The 18,645-nt window shown below is 39.3% G+C and overlaps 1 protein-coding gene across 16 annotated transcripts in view; it reads left to right on the top strand.

The window, feature by feature from the left end:
- The first annotated feature begins 3,770 nt into the window (after positions 1-3,770).
- Positions 3,771-18,645, top strand: part of EYA4 (EYA transcriptional coactivator and phosphatase 4) — a 145,300-nt gene continuing 130,425 nt past the window's right edge. For all 16 annotated transcript variants that reach the window (XM_064169238.1, XM_064169237.1, XM_064169236.1 and 13 more), the window contains exons 1-2: positions 3,771-3,960; positions 5,808-5,909. In XM_064169238.1, coding sequence (XP_064025308.1) covers positions 5,877-5,909 — 33 coding nt within the window. In that variant the 5' untranslated portion in view covers positions 3,771-3,960; positions 5,808-5,876. The remainder of the gene's footprint in view (positions 3,961-5,807; positions 5,910-18,645) is intronic.

Genomic DNA, 18,645 nt, shown 5'->3' with positions numbered 1-18,645 from the left:
AAGACTGTTTTATCACCTGTGGATCCCCAAGCTTCACACTCTGTCTTGGAGATTGTGAAAGCTGCAGCACAGGATCTTACTGGACATCTCCTAGCAAATGAAACTGGCTTTGTCAATTACTGGTTTCAGTCCCAGTTTTCTGAATAATCATTCTGAGAGGGAAGAACCTTGCTGGGGTGCAGCACATCCAGTAGGTTGTTTGGCATTGGGTTTTTGTGGATTGATTTGTTGGGTTATGTTGGTATTGGATTTTGTTGCCTCTTTTTTTTTTTTTTTTTTTTGTGGAGCTTTCTCCTCTTTCTCCCTTTCTCTCGTTCTCTCTTTCTCCCTCTCTTTTTCTCTGTCATTCTCCCTCTCTCCCTTTTCCCCATTCTCCCTTCCTCCCTTTCTTTTTCCCATTCTTTCTCCCTTTCTCTCGTTCTCTCTTTCTCCCTCTCTTTTTCTCTGTCATTCTCCCTCTCTCCCTTTTCCCCATTCTCCCTTCCTCCCTTTCTTTTTACCATTCTTTCTCCCTTTCTCTCTTTCTCCCTCTCTTTTTCTCTGTCATTCTCCCTCTCTTTTTCTCTGTCATTCTCCCTCTCTTTCACCCTCTCCATTTCTCTGTCTTTCTCTCTTTATATTTCTCTCTCTCTTTCTCTCTTTTTCCCTTCCTTCCTTCCTTCCTTCCTTCCTTCCTTCCTTCCTTCCTTCCTTCCTTCCTTCCTTCCTTCCTTCCTTCCTTCCTTCCTTCCTTCCTTCTCTTCTCTTTCTTTCTTCTCTTTCTCTCTTTCTTTCTTTCTTTCTTTCTTTCTTTCTTTCTCCCTTTCTTTCTTTCTTTCTTTCTTTCTTTCTTTCTTCTCTTTCTTTCTTCTCTTTCTTTCTTTCTTTCTTTCTTTCTTTCTTTCTTTCTTTCTTTCTTTCTTTCTTTCTTTCTTTCTTTCTTTCTTTCTTTCTTTCTTTCTTTCTTTCTTTCTTTCTTTCTTTCTTTCCTTCTTCCTGGTGTATCTCTGAAAGGAAACACATGTTTCTCCTCAACAGTGGAGTCCTGGAAGTTGCAGTTTAAATTTGATGAAGTGTTTTATTCCCCCAGATAAAAATAAATAAATAAATAAAGATTACATTTAAATGCATCTGTTGATGAGGAAAGTCAGGAATCCTTCTAATTAAGACATTTCTTAGAAAGGTAAAATTTTTATCTGGGAGCATAAAACACTTCATCAGTTTTAAAGCCACATCTGCAAGGACTGGATCAAGAGCAGAAACAGGCACTTCTCTTCATTCTGGTTTGTCTATGAGTTTAAGACTTTTAACAACAGTTTAAAAAGCATTTAAGCCCAGTTAGAAACACTTGCACTATACTAGGTATAAGAGTGCCCTCCATCCCTCTGTTTTTAATCTGGTTCTCTTGATGGGATAAACTACAGGGTTGAATTGGTAACTGGATTATTGCCTCATAAAACAGCATGAGGTTACTATTATCCTTTAATTTTATATCTTTATTAGGGAGTAATGTTGGTCTTATTTAAATCATTGACTTCTCTAATGGTTTTTCTCCTCTTTTACAAATTTATAAAACTAAACCCTAAAGGATTTGTTCTAAGTGCAATTGGCATAACTGCCATTATAAAAATCATTGTGTTAGCAGTTGGTTATAATCAGCTGCTTGAACTGAGCTCAGAATGTAGCAGGATTTAGCTGTTGATAGGTGAAATTCTGGTAAAATATTAATTCTTAATATCATTTTTAAAAGGTCCATTTCCAGTAAGAGCATTCAAATTTTGTGACAGTGTAAAAATGAACAACAGACTTCTAGAAACCATGTTCACTTAGCACATTCATGAAAAGGATTTTTAACTTGTATATTTCCTCAGAGGTTGAAAGAAGCTTGTCTTTTTTCTTGCAATTCAAGAGAAAGTTGTTTAAAAACTTGTGGAGGTCAATCTCTTTTGGAAGGTCATTAATACAAGTGATATATTTGATCATAGATTTGCCTGCCTGGAAAAGACCTTAAGACCATGGAATTGTCAGGGTTAGAAGTGACCTCAAAGATTATCCAGTTCCAACCCTCCTTGCCTTGGGCAGGGACACCTCACACTAGATCAGGTTGCTCAGAGCCACATCCAGCCTGGCTTTAAAGAGTTCCAGGGACGAGGCTTCCACCACCTGCCTTGGCAACCTGTTCCAGTGTCTCACCACCCTCACGGTGAAGAACTTCTTCTAACAGCCAATCTGAATCTACCCACTTCTACTTTTGCTCCATTCCTCTTTGTCCTATCACTACCTGACATCCTAAAAGGTCCCTCCCCAGCTTTCCTGTAGGCCCCCTTCAGATACTGGAAGGTCACAATAAGGTGTCCTCAGAGCCTTCTCTTCTGCAGGCTGAACAACTCCAACTCTCTCAGCCTGTCTCCATCAGAAAGGTGCTGCAGCCCTCTGATCATCCTCATGGCTCTTCTCCAGACACACTCCAGCATGTCCAAATCTTTCTTGTAATAAGGGCTCCAGGACTGGATGCAGTACTCCAGGTGGGGTCTCACCAGAGTGGAGTAGAAGGGGGGAATCGCCTCCCTTGACCTGCTGGCCACACTTGTTTTGATGCAGCCCAGGATACAGTTGGCTTTCTGGGCTGCAAGTGACAGCTGTGTTGAGCTTTTGGTCCATGAGTCCTTTCCTTCAGGGCTGCTTTCAAGCTGTGATCCAGTGGCTACATCCAGCTGAATTTTGGGATGCAGCATATATCATGGGTGGATCACAGGCAGTTCTTAATGGTAAAATGGTTGGACATGTATGATCAGATTGTATTTTAAATATTGATACACATTATTTTTTAAGGGTATATGTGGCATCCATCTGTTAATTGCACTATGTTTTGGTTAAGATCATAATCAGTACAGAAAGATACATGGATATGAGTCTGGCTGTTACGGCTCTAGTTGAGCTTCACATAGGAAGTGTTATCTTCACTGACCAACTGACAGAATTGGAGCATCTATTATTTGAGTCCAAGCCAGGCACTGATTTTGTCACTAACCTTAACAACTAATCAAAAACTGTCTTCCAAAACTTTCATTTTACTAGGGAGTGACCATTTCTTTCTGCAGGCAATCTTACTAATGCAGTAACACACACATGTAGATTAGAACAGACATTAAAGGAGATTGTGTTTAAGTTATTAATGAAACATTTTAGGATCCATTGCCTTTGTGTTTGCAATTGCCACCTTTGGCAGGGGCTGCCACAAGATATACACTAGAGCTGCTTCCTGTCAAAATACCTGTTGATTTTGGTAGGTTTCTCTCTGAAATGTGCCTGTAGTTGGTGCTTTGAAGAAGCCTTTCAATTCACCTTTCATCTCTAGAGGTAAAAGACTGCAGAAGACTTTTATGAATGCAAAGGTGTGGTCTCCAATTTGGCAGGAAATTTACAGGAAATGGTTACTGTTTTGGTGAAAATATCATAGGTGAAGATGTTAATACCTTGGATTCTTCTGAAATTCAATGATTGCAGGTCTTTATTTGAAAAAAAAAAACCAACCACACAACAAAACAAACCAAGAATTACAACTAATCTTTTCCTTATTGTCTTCATTTAGCCTGTATCTGGGGTTAAACTATAACACCTGCTTTACCACCTATTGAAGCCTCTTAAGCAGAGAAGGGGAGACAGGAAAGGAAGACCCACAGGTTGAAATGGAAAAGGTTTTAATGAAATAATAGCCAAATTAACACCAACGTCAATACAAGGTATATAAAGTTAGCTCAGAAGAGTGTAGCAATCACAGCATTCAGGAGGGGAGTCCTCAAGAGGGGAGACAGAGGAGGAAGAGCCCAAAGAAGAGACTCACTTTAACAAGCTTCCTCCTTTTTGCTGACTGTGATGCTCACAGCTGTCTTGGCTGATTCAGAACTGCTGCTGCTCTGCAACCCCTGGCTGGCCTGGGATTCTGTCCCAGCAAAACCCCAGGACACTTACATAACTGAGGTAACATCACAGGAAAAAAAAAGAAATTAAAATGGCAATCTTTTTGAAACTTAGAGGGAAAGGAAGACAGGATGCTGTAGCCTAGTGGTGGGAAAAATCCAGGTAGGCTTGGAAAGAAAGGAGACTGGGGCTGTAAATGTGCACATGTGTATGTTCTGGGAAGTACCTGACATGAAACATGAAATTTAGTGAGTTACTTTTGGGGAATAAACAGAGGTGTGGCAACTAAGTGATATTTTAGAGAGGAGGTATTCACAGGACCATATAGGGGAGTGGGTGCAATGGCTTGTAGCTCCATTTCCTTTCAGGAGCTCTATGAGAGCCAGCAGAGCTCTGTGTCATTTGACCTCATACAAGAAATGGTTAAGTTTATGCAAAGTGGAGGTAGCATGAGGTGTAAGTGTTTTCTGCTCAGCATTTAGAACACAGATGGTATTGGACATAACTTCCAGGTAATAGCTTGTTGGGGTGCCTTGTTGATAAATAAATACAGGTTGTTTCAAGTTCCTTGATCTATGTGTTTACATATTTAATGGATTTTTTTTTCTTTTAAATATAACACTAGCTTTGACTTAATAATGGCTGTGAAATATTCCTGGCACTTGTTGTAAGTTATGCAAATTTGCATAACCCCAGAGCAGATCTTTTCTGAGATTGCAGTGTGGCTTTATAGTTAAGGTTACCATAATCATTTGTATGTGGAACTCTTGGAGAATAGAATTTTCCTACTGAAGATCTCAATATTTGATGAGAGTGACTCACCCTGTGAGAGAAGGCATAGCCATTTCAGATAATTAGGCTAATGTCTGTCATTTAGCACTTTGTAGGGAGCTGCTTATTATAAACCACTTTGTGTATTCTGTTTAATCCTAAAGGAATTTAATGGACCTTACAGAAGGGACTCCATGGTGATAATTGCATAACAACCTTTTTCTGCCAGACACTTAATGGCTAAGAGGTTATCATTAAATGTGTATTAAGCAGTTTTGTTCCATGTACCATAATTGTCTTTCTAATATGGCCTCCCAAGGGTTTCTTGTATAATTAAACTGCTGCCTGTATTAAACATGTTAGCTTTTTATTGGTTTGTTTTCATAACTATGTTTTTTTTTCTTGCAGGAGTTGAATAATTATTAGTGTGTTTCTGTTAGTTTATGTTGCAGTTTAAGACTAGACTCTTAATTGTAGATTTTTTTTTTCCCAGAGAATTTTGAGTGAGTGTTCAGGGGATGGACTCTACAGGGGCTGAATGAAATACAAGAGATAAATTTATCCCATTAAATTGGCTTGTTATTTTTCTATGTAGTTGGGAGTTCAGAGTGTTCCTGCCCTCTTGCCTGCTTGTTTTTCCCTCTGTCTCTTCCTCTGGCTGTGCTGCTTTGTGCTTATCATTGTCTAGGCTATGGAATGAACGTTGACTGGAAGCAGAGAAGAGAGAATATTGCATTAGTTGGTAACAGCCCCTGGGCTTTATCCAGGAGGGTGCCTGGGCTATAGTCTAGTTATGTGTGTATGTATATATATATGTATTTGTATATGTTTATTACCTTTTCTATTTAGCCTACTTTTGTAAATAATAACTTAATTTGACTTCCAAATTCTGAGTAGTGTGGTCATTTGGCAGGTAAATCCCAGATGCTAAGTGGTGCAAACCCACTACAGTGTATTTTAGATAGTCCTGAAATAATATTGAAACCTTTTTTTAGGCTTCATAGAAGCCATCAGGAACTTTGCTGCAGATTTTAGTGGAGCCACAGCCTTAGTTGGGGTGTTCATTTATTGCAAATTCACCTGAGAAGCTGGGATCATGGGCTAGCAGACTGATTTCTTCTTTCCTTTTATTTTAGACTACTGAACTGTGAATTGAAGGGAAGATCATTTCTGCTCGTGAGGGAAAAGAAAGGTGAAGAACCCTCATGGAAGACTCTCAGGATCTAAGTGATCAATCAGTAAGTGCAAATGTTATTAAACTGAATGGGATAAATTGAACTCAGTTCAAGTTGTGTCTGAAGGAATTTGGTCAGGGAAAGCTTCTGAACTTCTAGATTGAAACCTTTTCTTTGTTCACACACAAAATGGGTGTCTTTTATCCTTTTTACCTGCTATGATAAAATTAGAGTGCATTGGGTTGGAAAGGACTTTTAAAGGTCATCTAGTCCAGCCCCCTTGCAGTAAGTTACTGTTGAAAGGTAAAAGATCATAGTTCCTTAGAATTTTGCAGAACTGAATTTGTTGGAGGGCTGATGAATATCTTTAAGGTATATTGGAAGAACAGAGTGTTTAAAAACTTGTATAGTGGTATGCCTTATGCAAGTAATGGTATCAACATGTATATCCATAGTGTCACTGTCGGTGTTAGCAACATTTTTCACGTGGCCAGGCTGTGGCAGATGACATAGACCAATTGCTTCAGGACTCCCTTGGCTTTCAAGAGGATTGTGAGAACTGGCAGTATGTCTGTCCCATGTTGGAGGGAGATTCCCCTTGTCATTGATGAAATATCCACTCCTTTCTTCCCAGCTATTCCTTGTCCTCCTTGGTTTGTAAATTTTCCTTTCTGTTAAGGATGTGATCTGCAGACTACCTTACTATCAGGCTGTGATTCTGAGGAAGGAGTATGCTGTGGTCACATTTAAAGTTTGCTGGAGTTGCCATTCAAAGTATTTGCTTTGTTTTTAATGTTTTAATTTCTAATGGTTGCATTACTGGCAGATTTTGCTGGTACCATGATCCCCAGTTTGAGCTCAGTATGCTGAGAGTCTACAAAGGGATTTGATGTTTCTGTTTTTGCCCTGTTGAGAGAGAGGTTATCTGTGTGTATAAACTGACTTGAATTTATTATTCTTTAGTATCAGAGACTTTTATGGATAACACAAGTGCAAGGAACTGGGGGAAAAAAAAAGCTTCCATGTATTTTTAAAATGTCAGTAATTTAATAAGGAGTGCTTTAGTCCTGAATTGGTAGCTCCTATCTGTGACTTTAGCTGGGACTAGAGTTTTATTGCTTTTTTTAAATGATACAGAACTGGAAAGTCTTAAGTCACCATAGTGGCACTACTGGGGACAGCTGCATGTACTTAAATTGTTCCCAAACAAATCTTTAGAGAATGTAAACACTACATGGCTTCACAAATTAATAAAGTTATATAAAGGTGATAAAAGATGAAGCAGAAGTTCTTATCTAATAGTCTGTGAAACAATTACTCTGTGCAATATGCGCAGTACAGTTATTAGTAAGTAGGCAAGCCAGTTTAGCTTAGTATATAAAAGCATTTTCATTGTAGTTAAAAGGTTTTTACACCACTGGATGTCTGAGTGGCTGTTTTACTACCTTATGATAGTCTACTTTCTGCAGTACTTTTTGTAGTTACTACATAGCTTTGTGTTCAGATGTGAGAACAGACTTGCAGATGAAAAATTGAGGTCAAATCTGTCGTGTTGCATATGGAGATAGCACAAGGACAGCGAATTCTATTGTTAGTGTCATAGAAAATTGTGGTTCCAAACAAGAGTTTGTTATTCTTACTCTTTGCTGGACAGTGAAGAACTTCAACATAATGAGTGAGAAGTGTCACCTTTCATCACTGTCTTCATCTAGGTGTGCACTGAGAGTAAGATCTCACCAAGATGTCCTGAGACAGACATGAGTCTCTTCTGTCTCCAACAGCCACTGAACCTTTGTTTACCCAATTCAAAAGCTTCTCACTCTTATGTCTTGGCTAATCTCCTCTCACAGCCAAGTTTTGAAAAAGAAAATACTGTTTCTGTCTTAGTTCTTTAAAAGGCCGTGGGGCAGTACTGTGGACTAGAGATGCCAGGGAGCATTCTTTAGATGAGGCTTTGTTGGCTTAAGCTCTAGTAAGGTATCAGATGTGTATTACACCCCTTCTGCTTGTACTGCCCTGGAGTTTTGTAATGTTTAGTATGTTTTGCACTGGTCACCTCTAGAAACTTTCTGCTCATCATGGAAGATTTCTGGGTTTTGACGTATTTGTGGAGCCTAAGCACTCCATTCTGGCCTCAAGATTCCTCTTTGGGAGCTAAGTGCTTAAGATTTAGAACATGGAAATTCAAGGAGCCTCATGATCTAGCCACTGCTGTGAGGGTGTTAGATTGTATGAATAAGCATGAATTTGAGCCTGCACTCAAACTTACGCTGGCACTACGCCCTGAATATTCTAGTCCTTGGTTAATTGAAAGACTGACTCTCTCTGCAACTAAGATGAGTTAGAAAATACTTGCTGTTGGATGATATGTTTCATGGACACTTGAGTTTTCTGAATAGAGAGATTCCTTTGTGAGTTAATTTCCCTGGGCAGTCTGTTAAGTGCCTTTAGTCGTCGGGGAGAGGAGGCCAGACACACTTACTGGGGTTGGTTAAGCTGCCAAGGTTAGTGTTCAAATTTTACTTTAAAGAAAAGAAATGACACTAATTTCTGCAGGTAGGTCATCCTCCTGAAGTATGGTGGACTGTAGTGGAGTTTGTATTGTGACAGTCTGCCCCATAATTCTTGAGTTTCCTACTACTGTTCTAACTTGAGATTTGGTTTTCTGTCTTCAGTCCTTTTAAAATACACTAAAAAGAGCTCACTGGTTCTATGATATCAGTCTCTAAACAATATTTCTGAGGTGAAACTGATAGGATCATAGTTTTGAGCAGTTCCACAGCATCCCTGTTGCCATGTAAGACATAAACCTTTTCACTTTTGCCTCAGCAGTGTCTGTATGACCACATGCTGCTTCACAAATCTAAAAGCAGCCCTCTTCTCTGAGCCTCTAATGATTTGCATTTGACTGAATAGAGCAGCTGCTGTGTTTTCTCAGATGCCAGCTAGATTAGATGCAATATATACATAATTTACTGCATCAAGTCACTAACTTATTTTCTTTGATTTGTATCAAATTCATTGCCCCTGCTACGTTTTAAATCCTTATGCAATGACTGACCAGAAGTCAGTCTCCTTGTCTGCTTTGTTTCCCATAAGCCTCTGTGCTGAGAAATCTGTTCTGCTTGCTTTCTCCCAGTCCCATGTGGCAGAGGTGGGGAAGCTGTGTCTTAATTTAGGTCACACAGTGATTAAAAAGTAAGAGTCAGGGCAAAGTTTATTGTACTTTGAGTTTCCTTTCTTTAAGCATAACTGTGTAGGTAAATAGCTGTATTTTGAAGATCAGCAGAATCATAGAATCAACCAGGTTGGAAGAGACCTCCAAGATCATCCAGTCCAACCTAGCACCCAGCCCTATCCAATCAACTAGACCATGGCACTAAGTGCCAGAAAATTGATGCAAGTTACTATTTGACACAGGAGAACTAGGATCTGTCAGCAGAGAGCCATCAGGTTCTTTCAGCTGGCATGAAGCAGGATGGTGTGGGGTTTATCATGCTACTGCATTTCTAGGCTGGGTGTGTACTAAAGAGCTCACAACTTTTTCTTTCAAATTCAGATACAGAATATACTCATACATCCATGCATAGGTAGGGACTCTATTCACTGATAGAAAGGTTCAGCTTGTAGTATTCAGAAAGAAAAAGAAGAAAATAGTGAGGTATTTCACAAACATAAGAAAGTAATAAAATGGTCATTTTTATGTTCTAGTCTGTCACCAAGTGCAGGCTGCTGCTTGTCAAGTAAAAGAATATATAAATTATATGTATAATTATAAACATATAAATTGTATTTTTATATACATATTATATTTATATCTATAATTACATATCTATAAATTATAGATAACAGATTGTTCTTACAGAGATGGATATGTCTAGGTAAAAACATCATTTTAGTAGTTGTTATTGCCATACATTTTATACACGCTAAATAATAAGAAGGTAAAATACATTTGATGTTGTTATTATTATTATCTTTCAAAATAAATATGCTAGAAAAAAACTAGAAGTAGTTTTTTCCCCAAAAGATACTAGTTGAAAACTTTTTTACATTTGAAATGGGAGGGAAGGAAACATGACAGGTCTTGTATTTGTATTATTTGGGAGACAAAAACGCTTTCAGATTGGTCTTGGAGATGGTGAATAAAGTGCTAAATGCTTAGTACCTCTATTGTGCCTTGATCCAGCAAACTCACATAGGATTTTGAGAATTACACTTTTGCATGCTTTATTTTACCTTCTTCTAGGCCTCATTTGCTGTATTGGAAGAAAAATAATTTGGCCACTAACTTGCTAGTTTAGAGTTTCAAAGGGCCTTATTAGAAACTGGTGTAATTTCATCCCCTGACCCTTTTATATAACAGTATGCATATTTAGATTGCTTCATTTTAACCTAGAATTAAACAATAGGTTGCAGTGCTCTAGTACTGGACACTAACAGATGCGAGGCTAAACCTGAGTGAAAGGGTTTTCATTTTTGTGACATTTGGACAATCATTCCCCTTGTGTGTTGGGTAAGTTATTGGTTTTTTATCAGATTATAGGGACTGTCATGTCTGTTACTTGCATTAATGCCCTACTTGCAGCTGGGCAGTTCCTGGCAACCTTTTTGGACCATATTGTTTCCCCATTTTTGTTTTGTTTTAATGTGTGGAGGTGTCAGATGTGATCCCCTTGCAGATCAGTTTTCAGCTGAAGCTCTACTCTGTTGCATGAGCCCTGTGCCTATAGCATTTAGTCTTCCTTTCTCCAGGGTGGGCAGACTACTTGGGCTCCCTAGCAACTTCAGCTGAGGCTTGTGTAAATAAAAAGTAGTTTAAGGTCTTTTAATGAATTTTAAATGCCAGTTATATTTCAGAAGTCTGTACTGTATTGCAGCATAGCATGTTGTGGTTATCATCTCTGTGATGGCAATTTTGGTAGGACTTGGAATATTACAGGCAATTCATCTTGTCAAATTAGCAATGCTCGTTGAAAGAGGCCTCAAAGTTGAATGGTCCAACTTCTGGACATGAAATGTTAGCTGTATGCAGAAATATTTCCCTGTTATGAAAGCAGTGAACTATATCAAATACCAGTAAAGCAAGAACCTTCTAAAGAAATTGCAGGTTTGGCAAGCAAAAAGTAGTTGTTTTAATGAGTGATTCTTTGGTTTTAAATAAAAGCAATCATTGAAATAAAATGCCTTAACTTGAAGTCAGCTGAAGTAACAGATAACCAGAATGCCTTTTCCAAGATGTGTTTCTGAGAGTTGCTTAGATATATTGTTACCCCCTTTCTGTAGACCCAGCAATTGGCACAGAGGGGTGGCTTGCTGTAGATGACCAAAAATATCACCTGCTTTGAGTTACAATAGATCAAGAATGAAGTCTAATACCATAATTCCTTGTCTACAATCTAATAGAGATTTGAGGTGGAAATGTAACTGTCGTTCTCTCCCTGCTGCAGCACCTTTACCTGTGGCCTAACAACCCCAATGAATCTATAAATAGTCCTTGCCCTCTACAACATCATCAGTCTGTCATTTCTGTATAATAACCCAGCAGTGCTAAATTTGAAGGTGTTTTGTCCAGACTCCACTAGTGGTCGTGTATGTGTTTTATTTTTCCCACTTACTGAACAGGACAGACCAAACAAAACAGCTCATAGAAGCAGGTAATGCATTTTGACATGGAGAGTAAACCAGGATGATTTGTGCTGCGCATGAATTGCATATCATTGGAGTAATTACATGAACATACACCCTTTCACTGTTGACACGTGTAATAGAAGTGTGTGTTTCTTTCTGACAATTAAAATATATGATTTGAAAGCTTTATGTGCAAAGGCATTGCATGGGCTGTGCTTAATAACAAGGGAGAACAATAAAAGTAGTACATTCTGTTATCACATACTGTCCTTGGACCGCTGACAAGTCCTGACGCATAGCTACTAGATGGTTTGTTATATGACTGGTATTCCTGGCTGCAGAGAAGCCCCAGGGTGAAATTTTGGGGATAAAACTACTTGGAAAAATTACTGTTTCCATAAGCTTCCCTCAAAGTAGATACTGTCTTCTGCATGGGGTTCTTCTCTAGGGTTCCTGGAGCGAGGAATTCTGTGTGACTCATAGAATCAACCAGATTAGAAGAGACCTCCAAGCTCATCCAGTCCAACCTAGCACCCAGCCCTAGCCAATCAACTAGACCATGGCACTAAGTGCCTCACCCAGTCTTTTCTTGAACATCTCCAGGGACAATGACTCCACCACCTCCCTGGGCAGCCCATTCCAATGGTAATAGTAATATTAGAGTTCTGATGCTATAGGGATAGCAAAGGCCACTTACATTATAACAGATAATGCCTCTAGGAGAGAAAGGGGGAAAAAAAAAAGTAAAAACTTGCAGGTACAAAAATCTGTTTTCAAGGCCTGAAAACTGGGCCAACTGAGAACTTCCTTGGAGGTTTAACATGAGCTAATTGATGTAAGAAGATGTTTGTATGTATACATGTGTGCAGAAGATTTGGAGCATACAAACCAGTGTAATAAAGTTATTCTCTCTCTATAAATGTTCCTGTTAAACCATCAGAATCTAAAAGACAAATTTCAGGCTCCCCAATGGGTTATGCTTATAAGACATACACATTGGAGTATTTTAAATGCCAAATTGAGTAATGTTTTATTTCTAACTGATTTTAATATTGGACTTTAACTTGGAATTCCTCATGAAGTTTCCAGGCATGCCTATGTCAGTCCTGTCTGTGAGTGTAAAGTGAAAATAGAATTTCTTTAGGAAAGAAGCTTAGGCTTCTGATCTTGACAGGTGATGTTAACATGCCCAGAAATACTTTCTTCTTCTGTGCTAAAAAGGAGCCAGTTTTGTAATGCACACAGAATATTTGACAACATGACAGTGAATCAATCTTCTCTACCCTATGGTTTATTCTCTCTTGATTATGGTAAAAAGTCCAGATGCAGCAGCGTGCTGAAGAATATGTGGGACTTAAGGGATGTGATTAAGCCTGCTGAAATCAATGAGGTTTCTCATGTGCTTTAACTTAGGCCTGTTCTTAAACACTTCTCTGGAAAAGGCTTGGAAATAGAGTACAAAATAAAAGTAATAATTTCAGAAATATTTTACTAGCAAATAGTTCTGAATGATTTGTGGCTACCACTAATATTTGTTCAGCATCGTGTGACAGTCATGGTTTCTTTCTTCTCCCTGTAGTAACTTTTCTCTGAGCCTTACCTCAGTGTCTTAGTGGTTGACTTGCAAGTCAGCTTCTATTAAAAAACAGAAGAATGATGGGGAGAAGTGGAACATTTTTAAATAATGAAATTGCACTAGATGGAGAATCTAATTTTGTGCTTTGTAAATTATGTCTTAAACACTTTGAGCACAGCCAGACCCATTAAACCGCAGTCACATCCTTTTCTTCTTTTATATGAAGCTAAATCTTAAGAACTTAGAAGAAAAATGTTGAAATGTTATGACTACAATGAATGGAAATAGTTTTGCCATAGTATAAGGCAGAACTTGTCCCAAAGGGTTCCAATGAGGAGGCAATGCAAAAGTCGTGTTGCTTATTTTATTATTTATTAATTAATGAAATAATTTGGGCTCAGTTCATCCTCCATGCTCCTGTAAACCACCCCTGATGACAGACAAGAATATTTTTGCTGTAGTGTGTTTTGCAGCATGCCAGCACTTGGACTTCAGCGCTGCCTTTACCTTAGTCCAAGAGATCCACCCAAATTTGAAATGGTGTTGTATCTGAGAGGCAGAGTTTTGTGCTGGAGTGTTGATCTTATAAAGGCACCTTCCAGGTTAGAAAGAAACCAAGATCAGAGCTGACTAAGGCTGTTCTTAACTGTTGCAACAGACTTAGTTTGCCATGTACATTAACTGCATCCTTATGCATAGAAGTTTCATTATGTTTAAGGCAAAACCAGACCCAAATGTTGTTGAACAGAGCCACTAATAATGAGCTGAGGGCACAGTGATCTTAAGGGTCTTTTCTAGCCAAAGCAATGCTATAGTTCTATTTGTCAGCTAACAACAGGGCTAAGAAATAACTCTGAAAAGATCTATAGTCCTGCTTTTAAGAACATGCACTTGAATTTGAAGGCTTTTACAGAAAATTTACTTATCCTGGAAAATCTAGGTCACCTATAGCATAGCTGTTGTGTTAGTGGAGTCAAGAGGTTTCTCCAATTCCAAGTGTATTACCTAAAGAAACAATAAAAAAGCAATGGAGGAAAAAAGTCTAGTGGTTTGCACAGGTGCCTTTGGGTAAGCCTGAGCGTCAAATGCAGTAGGACTTGGGTTGATACATGTATATTCTGCAGACACCAGTAGATGATAGAGCTGTATCAGCAATAGGCAGAAAAGACATTTCCTTCTGCAACTGAGACTGGTAGAAGTTCTGATAAGTTTAATGTGCTTTCCTGAAGTGAAAGCAAAAGCTCAGTAGAGAGATGTGCTAGTTTGAGCCTAGCTAGAATGTTTTGGTGAGAAGGATTAGATCACAGGCTGTGGAAGAAAAAAACAATGGTGATGTCAAATTCACTCATAGGCTTGCCAAGAGGTGTAAGAACAAGAATCCAAACATAGATTAAAGCACTACTCCTGCTGGGGGAACTGGCTGAGCTGCCATCTCTCTCTCTAGCCTCCCTACTGCTTATCTGATTAATCCACTTTGCTTCCTAACCCCCTGGCCGAACCTTCATTCTTCCTTGGAACTGGGGTAAGGTTGAGAGGGATGGAGAAGGTGAAAGGGCAGTTGGGAACCATTCCTGGGGACTCAGGTTCCTGGGAGGGCTGTTATGTTTCTGTATTACCTTTTACCTTGTGTATTTCTGTATATAAATGTATAGACTGTAAATATCTGCTTATCTTTTAAAAAACAGTGAAACTGCTATTGTAATCCAGAAACTAGCAATGTGTACTTAAACCATATTTAGGAATTCTTTCTACTGGCTCTGAGTAAATAGAAACTGCATTTATCAGCTCAGGTAGGGTTAAGTGTGAGAGAGAACTTACTGCATGATGACTTTCGAGCAGTTAGTAAAATCTCTACTTGTTCTTTTTTTCCACCCATTGAGAAGCAGTTAAAATTCTACCAGGAGTCTTGTGTATGGCATGTTGTTTTTCAACAGTTCAAGTGTTTGCCTGAGTGGAGTGGGCTGTTGTTTCCTATCCTTCATTTTAGCTTGCTAAATTTCAGGTAGGAGGTCAACTTGATAATATGACAGATTTTGAAACAGCAAAGGTACAGTAATTCTGCAGTGAAATCTATGGAGTATTTCTATCCTCTCAGTGGGTTTTACTGTCAGAGGGAGCAGTGTGTTCTATACTTAACAGTTAGTTGTCTTGTTACCCTGTTATCAGCCACTCTTGAAAGGACCCTAACCTCTTGTGAAAATCTGGACTTTGTTTTGCCTACTGGTCACCATGAGTGGTTCCAGGATGCTTTTGATTTTTCACTTATTTGAGGATCTGAGTTAAATCAGCCTTCACTACACTTGTCACAGAAATCTCTCTTCCCAGGGCAGGAAAGGAGATAGCAGATGTGAGTTGCCCAGGACTTTCTTTTCCAAACACAAAGGTGGTTGGCCTTGTTGAACCTCATGCCATTGGTCTCAGCCCATCGATCCAATCTATCCAGGTCCCTCTGCAGGGCCTTGCTACTCTTAAGTAGATCACCACTTCCTGCCAGCTTAGTGTCATCTGCAGACTTACTGAGATGCACTCTATCCCCTTGTCCAGATCATGGATAAAGATATTGAACAGAACTGCCCCCAAAGCTGAGCTCTGAGGAGCACCACTTGTGACTGGATTTAGCTCTGTTCACTAGTGTTCTTTGGGCCAGGCCATCCAAAGTTTGTAGTTTGTTTGTTTTTCACCCAGCAAAGCATACACCTGTCCAATCCATAAGCATCTACATTGTCTGGGGGAATGTCGAGGGAAGAGTGTCAGAGGCTTTTCTAAAGCCCATCCCCACCCTTCACCTATTAAGTGAATCGTCTTGTCATGGAAGGAGATCAAGTTAGTCAAGCAGAACCTGCCTTTCATGAACCTATGCTAACTCTGGCTCATCTGCATATGCTTCACATTGGCACTCAAGATGATCTGCTTCATGACCTTTCCTGGCATCAAGGTCAGACTGATGGGTCTGTAGTTTTCTGGTCCTAATTGCTTAGACTATGCTCAAGCACCAGTCATGAGAACATTCACATGGTTGGTTTCTGCTAAATAATTTTAAGAGTTCTGTTTTTTCTTTCTCTGTATCTTCTATGTCACAGTAGTGCTCTTGTAGTGGTGCTAGAGCTTTGATGGGCTATGGACATCCAGACATTAAATTCTTTATCTTATTATGTAGCTGCTTGTCCATCATGTTCCCAAATTCATTGCCCAAGTTTAGTGTCTCTGATACTGAATTTTCACGGGCTGTTTGTGCTTTATTATAAAAGTAAGGATTAATTTGCAGTCTCTGTTATGTGACACTGTTATCTAGAAGATTCACAAAATGAAACTAGTTTTCTGCCCTTTTGAAAGTGTAAAGGGGCTTATATCATCAGTTTGTTGTTTCAAATCAAGTGCATTTACATGCAAGTTTATTAATAAGTGTAGAAAAAGACAGTATATACCATAGTCTTCAGTGCATTACAGGTGAAAATTATAGGCTGTCAAGGAGTTGATACCATACTGAGTTTCATGCATGACTTGCTTTTTAATGCAAGGAATGCAGAGTTTAATTGATTGAAGGAAATGTTCCTTTTTTCTTGCAAGATACTAAATTTAGTCTGGAGAGAACTGCAATGTTAAATTAACAGCAGAGGAAATAGTCTGTGTAGGACCAAGGGCAGCTACGTGATGCATCATTGGTTCATCACTCATACATTCTTCAATTCTTTGTTGGTAGTACTAAAGTCCAGTAAAATGTTCCTGAAGAGTCAGCATTGGCTTGAACTTTTCAGGTTGAAATAATAACTAATTGTAATTTAAACACAGTAAGCTGACATTTTGAGAACTGAAAATCTTTAGGTTCATGTGATTTAAGCTGCCTTTGTGATACTGTTGGATGTCTTCTGTTTTGGCCATTAACCTTATAAAGAGTTCTATTGAAAGTCATGGTGTTGAACTGTGATAAATGAGACGGAATAGTTGCGTAGCACAACATCCTGCCAAATATAACAAGGTTTAAAGAAGTGACTTAGTTGTCTGCAGTTAAGTTTGGGAAGTCATAGAATTGCAGAACCTTAGAGGTTGGAAAGGATCTCCAGAGGTCATCAAGTTCAACTGCCCTGCCAGGCAGGATCACCTACGGTAGTTCACACAGGAATGCATCTAGGCAGGTTTTCAAAGTTTCCAGAGAAAGAGACTCCACAACCTCTCTGGACAGCCTCTTTCAGTGCTTTGTGACCCTTACAACAAAGAAGATCTTCCTGAGGTTGAGTTTACATCCATTGCCCCATCCATCACAGGGCACAAGTGAGAAGAGCCTGTCCCTTCCCTCTTGACACCCAACCCTCATATTCCAATGCTCTGTTACCCTCCCTGTAATGAAGTTTCTCAAGGGGAGGTCTAGGCTGAATGTTAGGAGGAAGTTGTTGCCAGAGAGAGTGATTGGCATTGGTATGGGCTGCCCAGGGAGGTGGAGGCACCATCCCTGGAGGTGTTCAAGAAAAGCCTGGATGAGGCACTTAGTGCCATAGTCTAGTTGATTGGGCTGGGTGCTAGGTTGGCCTGGATGATCTTGGAGGTCTCTTCCAACCTGGTTGATTCTGTGAATGACAAAAAGCAGACTGTAATGGTCATTAAGCATGTCCTACATGTTACTTCCTGGATTAATTAATTCAATATGATTAGGAAGAGACTGCTCTGCAAAATTTTATGTCTAAATGTACTTGCATTTGTAACTGACCTTGCTATAATAGTTGGTGCTGTGAGCAGGACTTGACTGTGGGTCTGCAAATCATGCTGCAGAATTCACCCAGCTTTCCTGTAAGTCTGAAGCTAAGGAATAATTGTAATTATCCCAAGGGCAGTGCTTTATTCTTTGCTGTCTAGGTTCACTAACACGGCATTCACTGAAGAGGTAGGATGCCATCTGGTTGCAAAAGGGCTGGAGTGTGGCTTATTTGAAAGCACCAGTTACAGAAATCCATCTGGCATGTTCTAAAGAGGAGGAGCTGACCTACAAGCTGTCCTTCTTTAATTGTTGGCAGTCTCAAGGGACATTCTTGAGACCTTTAGTGAATATGGGATGCAGTGTCTAACCAGGAACAATGGAGTACTTAGAAACATCTGAAATTTTCAGCTCATAGCACTCAAAAATAATCCTTGCTGTTAGCATAGTTTAAAAAAAAGACAGTGAAAAATATCAACGTTCACAAACCAAACAAGTATTTTTGAAAAACATTATCCACAGTAAGCTGTAAAACTCAGGGAAAGGTAAAAAAGGAACAAGGACAAAAAAAAAAAAAAAAAAAAGAAAAGAAAAAGAGAGGAGGGAGGGAAGGAAGGGAGAGGGGAAGGAGGGAGGGAAGGGAGGAGGAAGGGACGAGAGGAAGAGAGAAGGGAGAGAGGGAGGGAAGGAAGGGAATAAAGAAAGAAAGCAAAAGAAAATGACACAGCTGTTTTGTCCCACTGGGAATCTCCCCTTTATTACTCTGTGAAAGGGACATTTCCCTTTCTGAAGTTTGAAACTTTTTTGGCATTAATAGTTGCTAGTATCCTTCCAGCAGACTTTCTTTGTCTTCTTCCAGTTGAGCCATTCCCTGGGTAGTGAGAGAAAAAAGTATTACAGTAAAG

This window comes from Pogoniulus pusillus, chromosome 31 (genome assembly GCF_015220805.1).
Source record: "Pogoniulus pusillus isolate bPogPus1 chromosome 31, bPogPus1.pri, whole genome shotgun sequence".
In the NCBI taxonomy this organism is placed as follows: domain Eukaryota; kingdom Metazoa; phylum Chordata; class Aves; order Piciformes; family Lybiidae; genus Pogoniulus; species Pogoniulus pusillus.
Note: the sequence above shows the minus strand (reverse complement) of the source record. Positions and strands in the feature narration are given on the sequence as shown.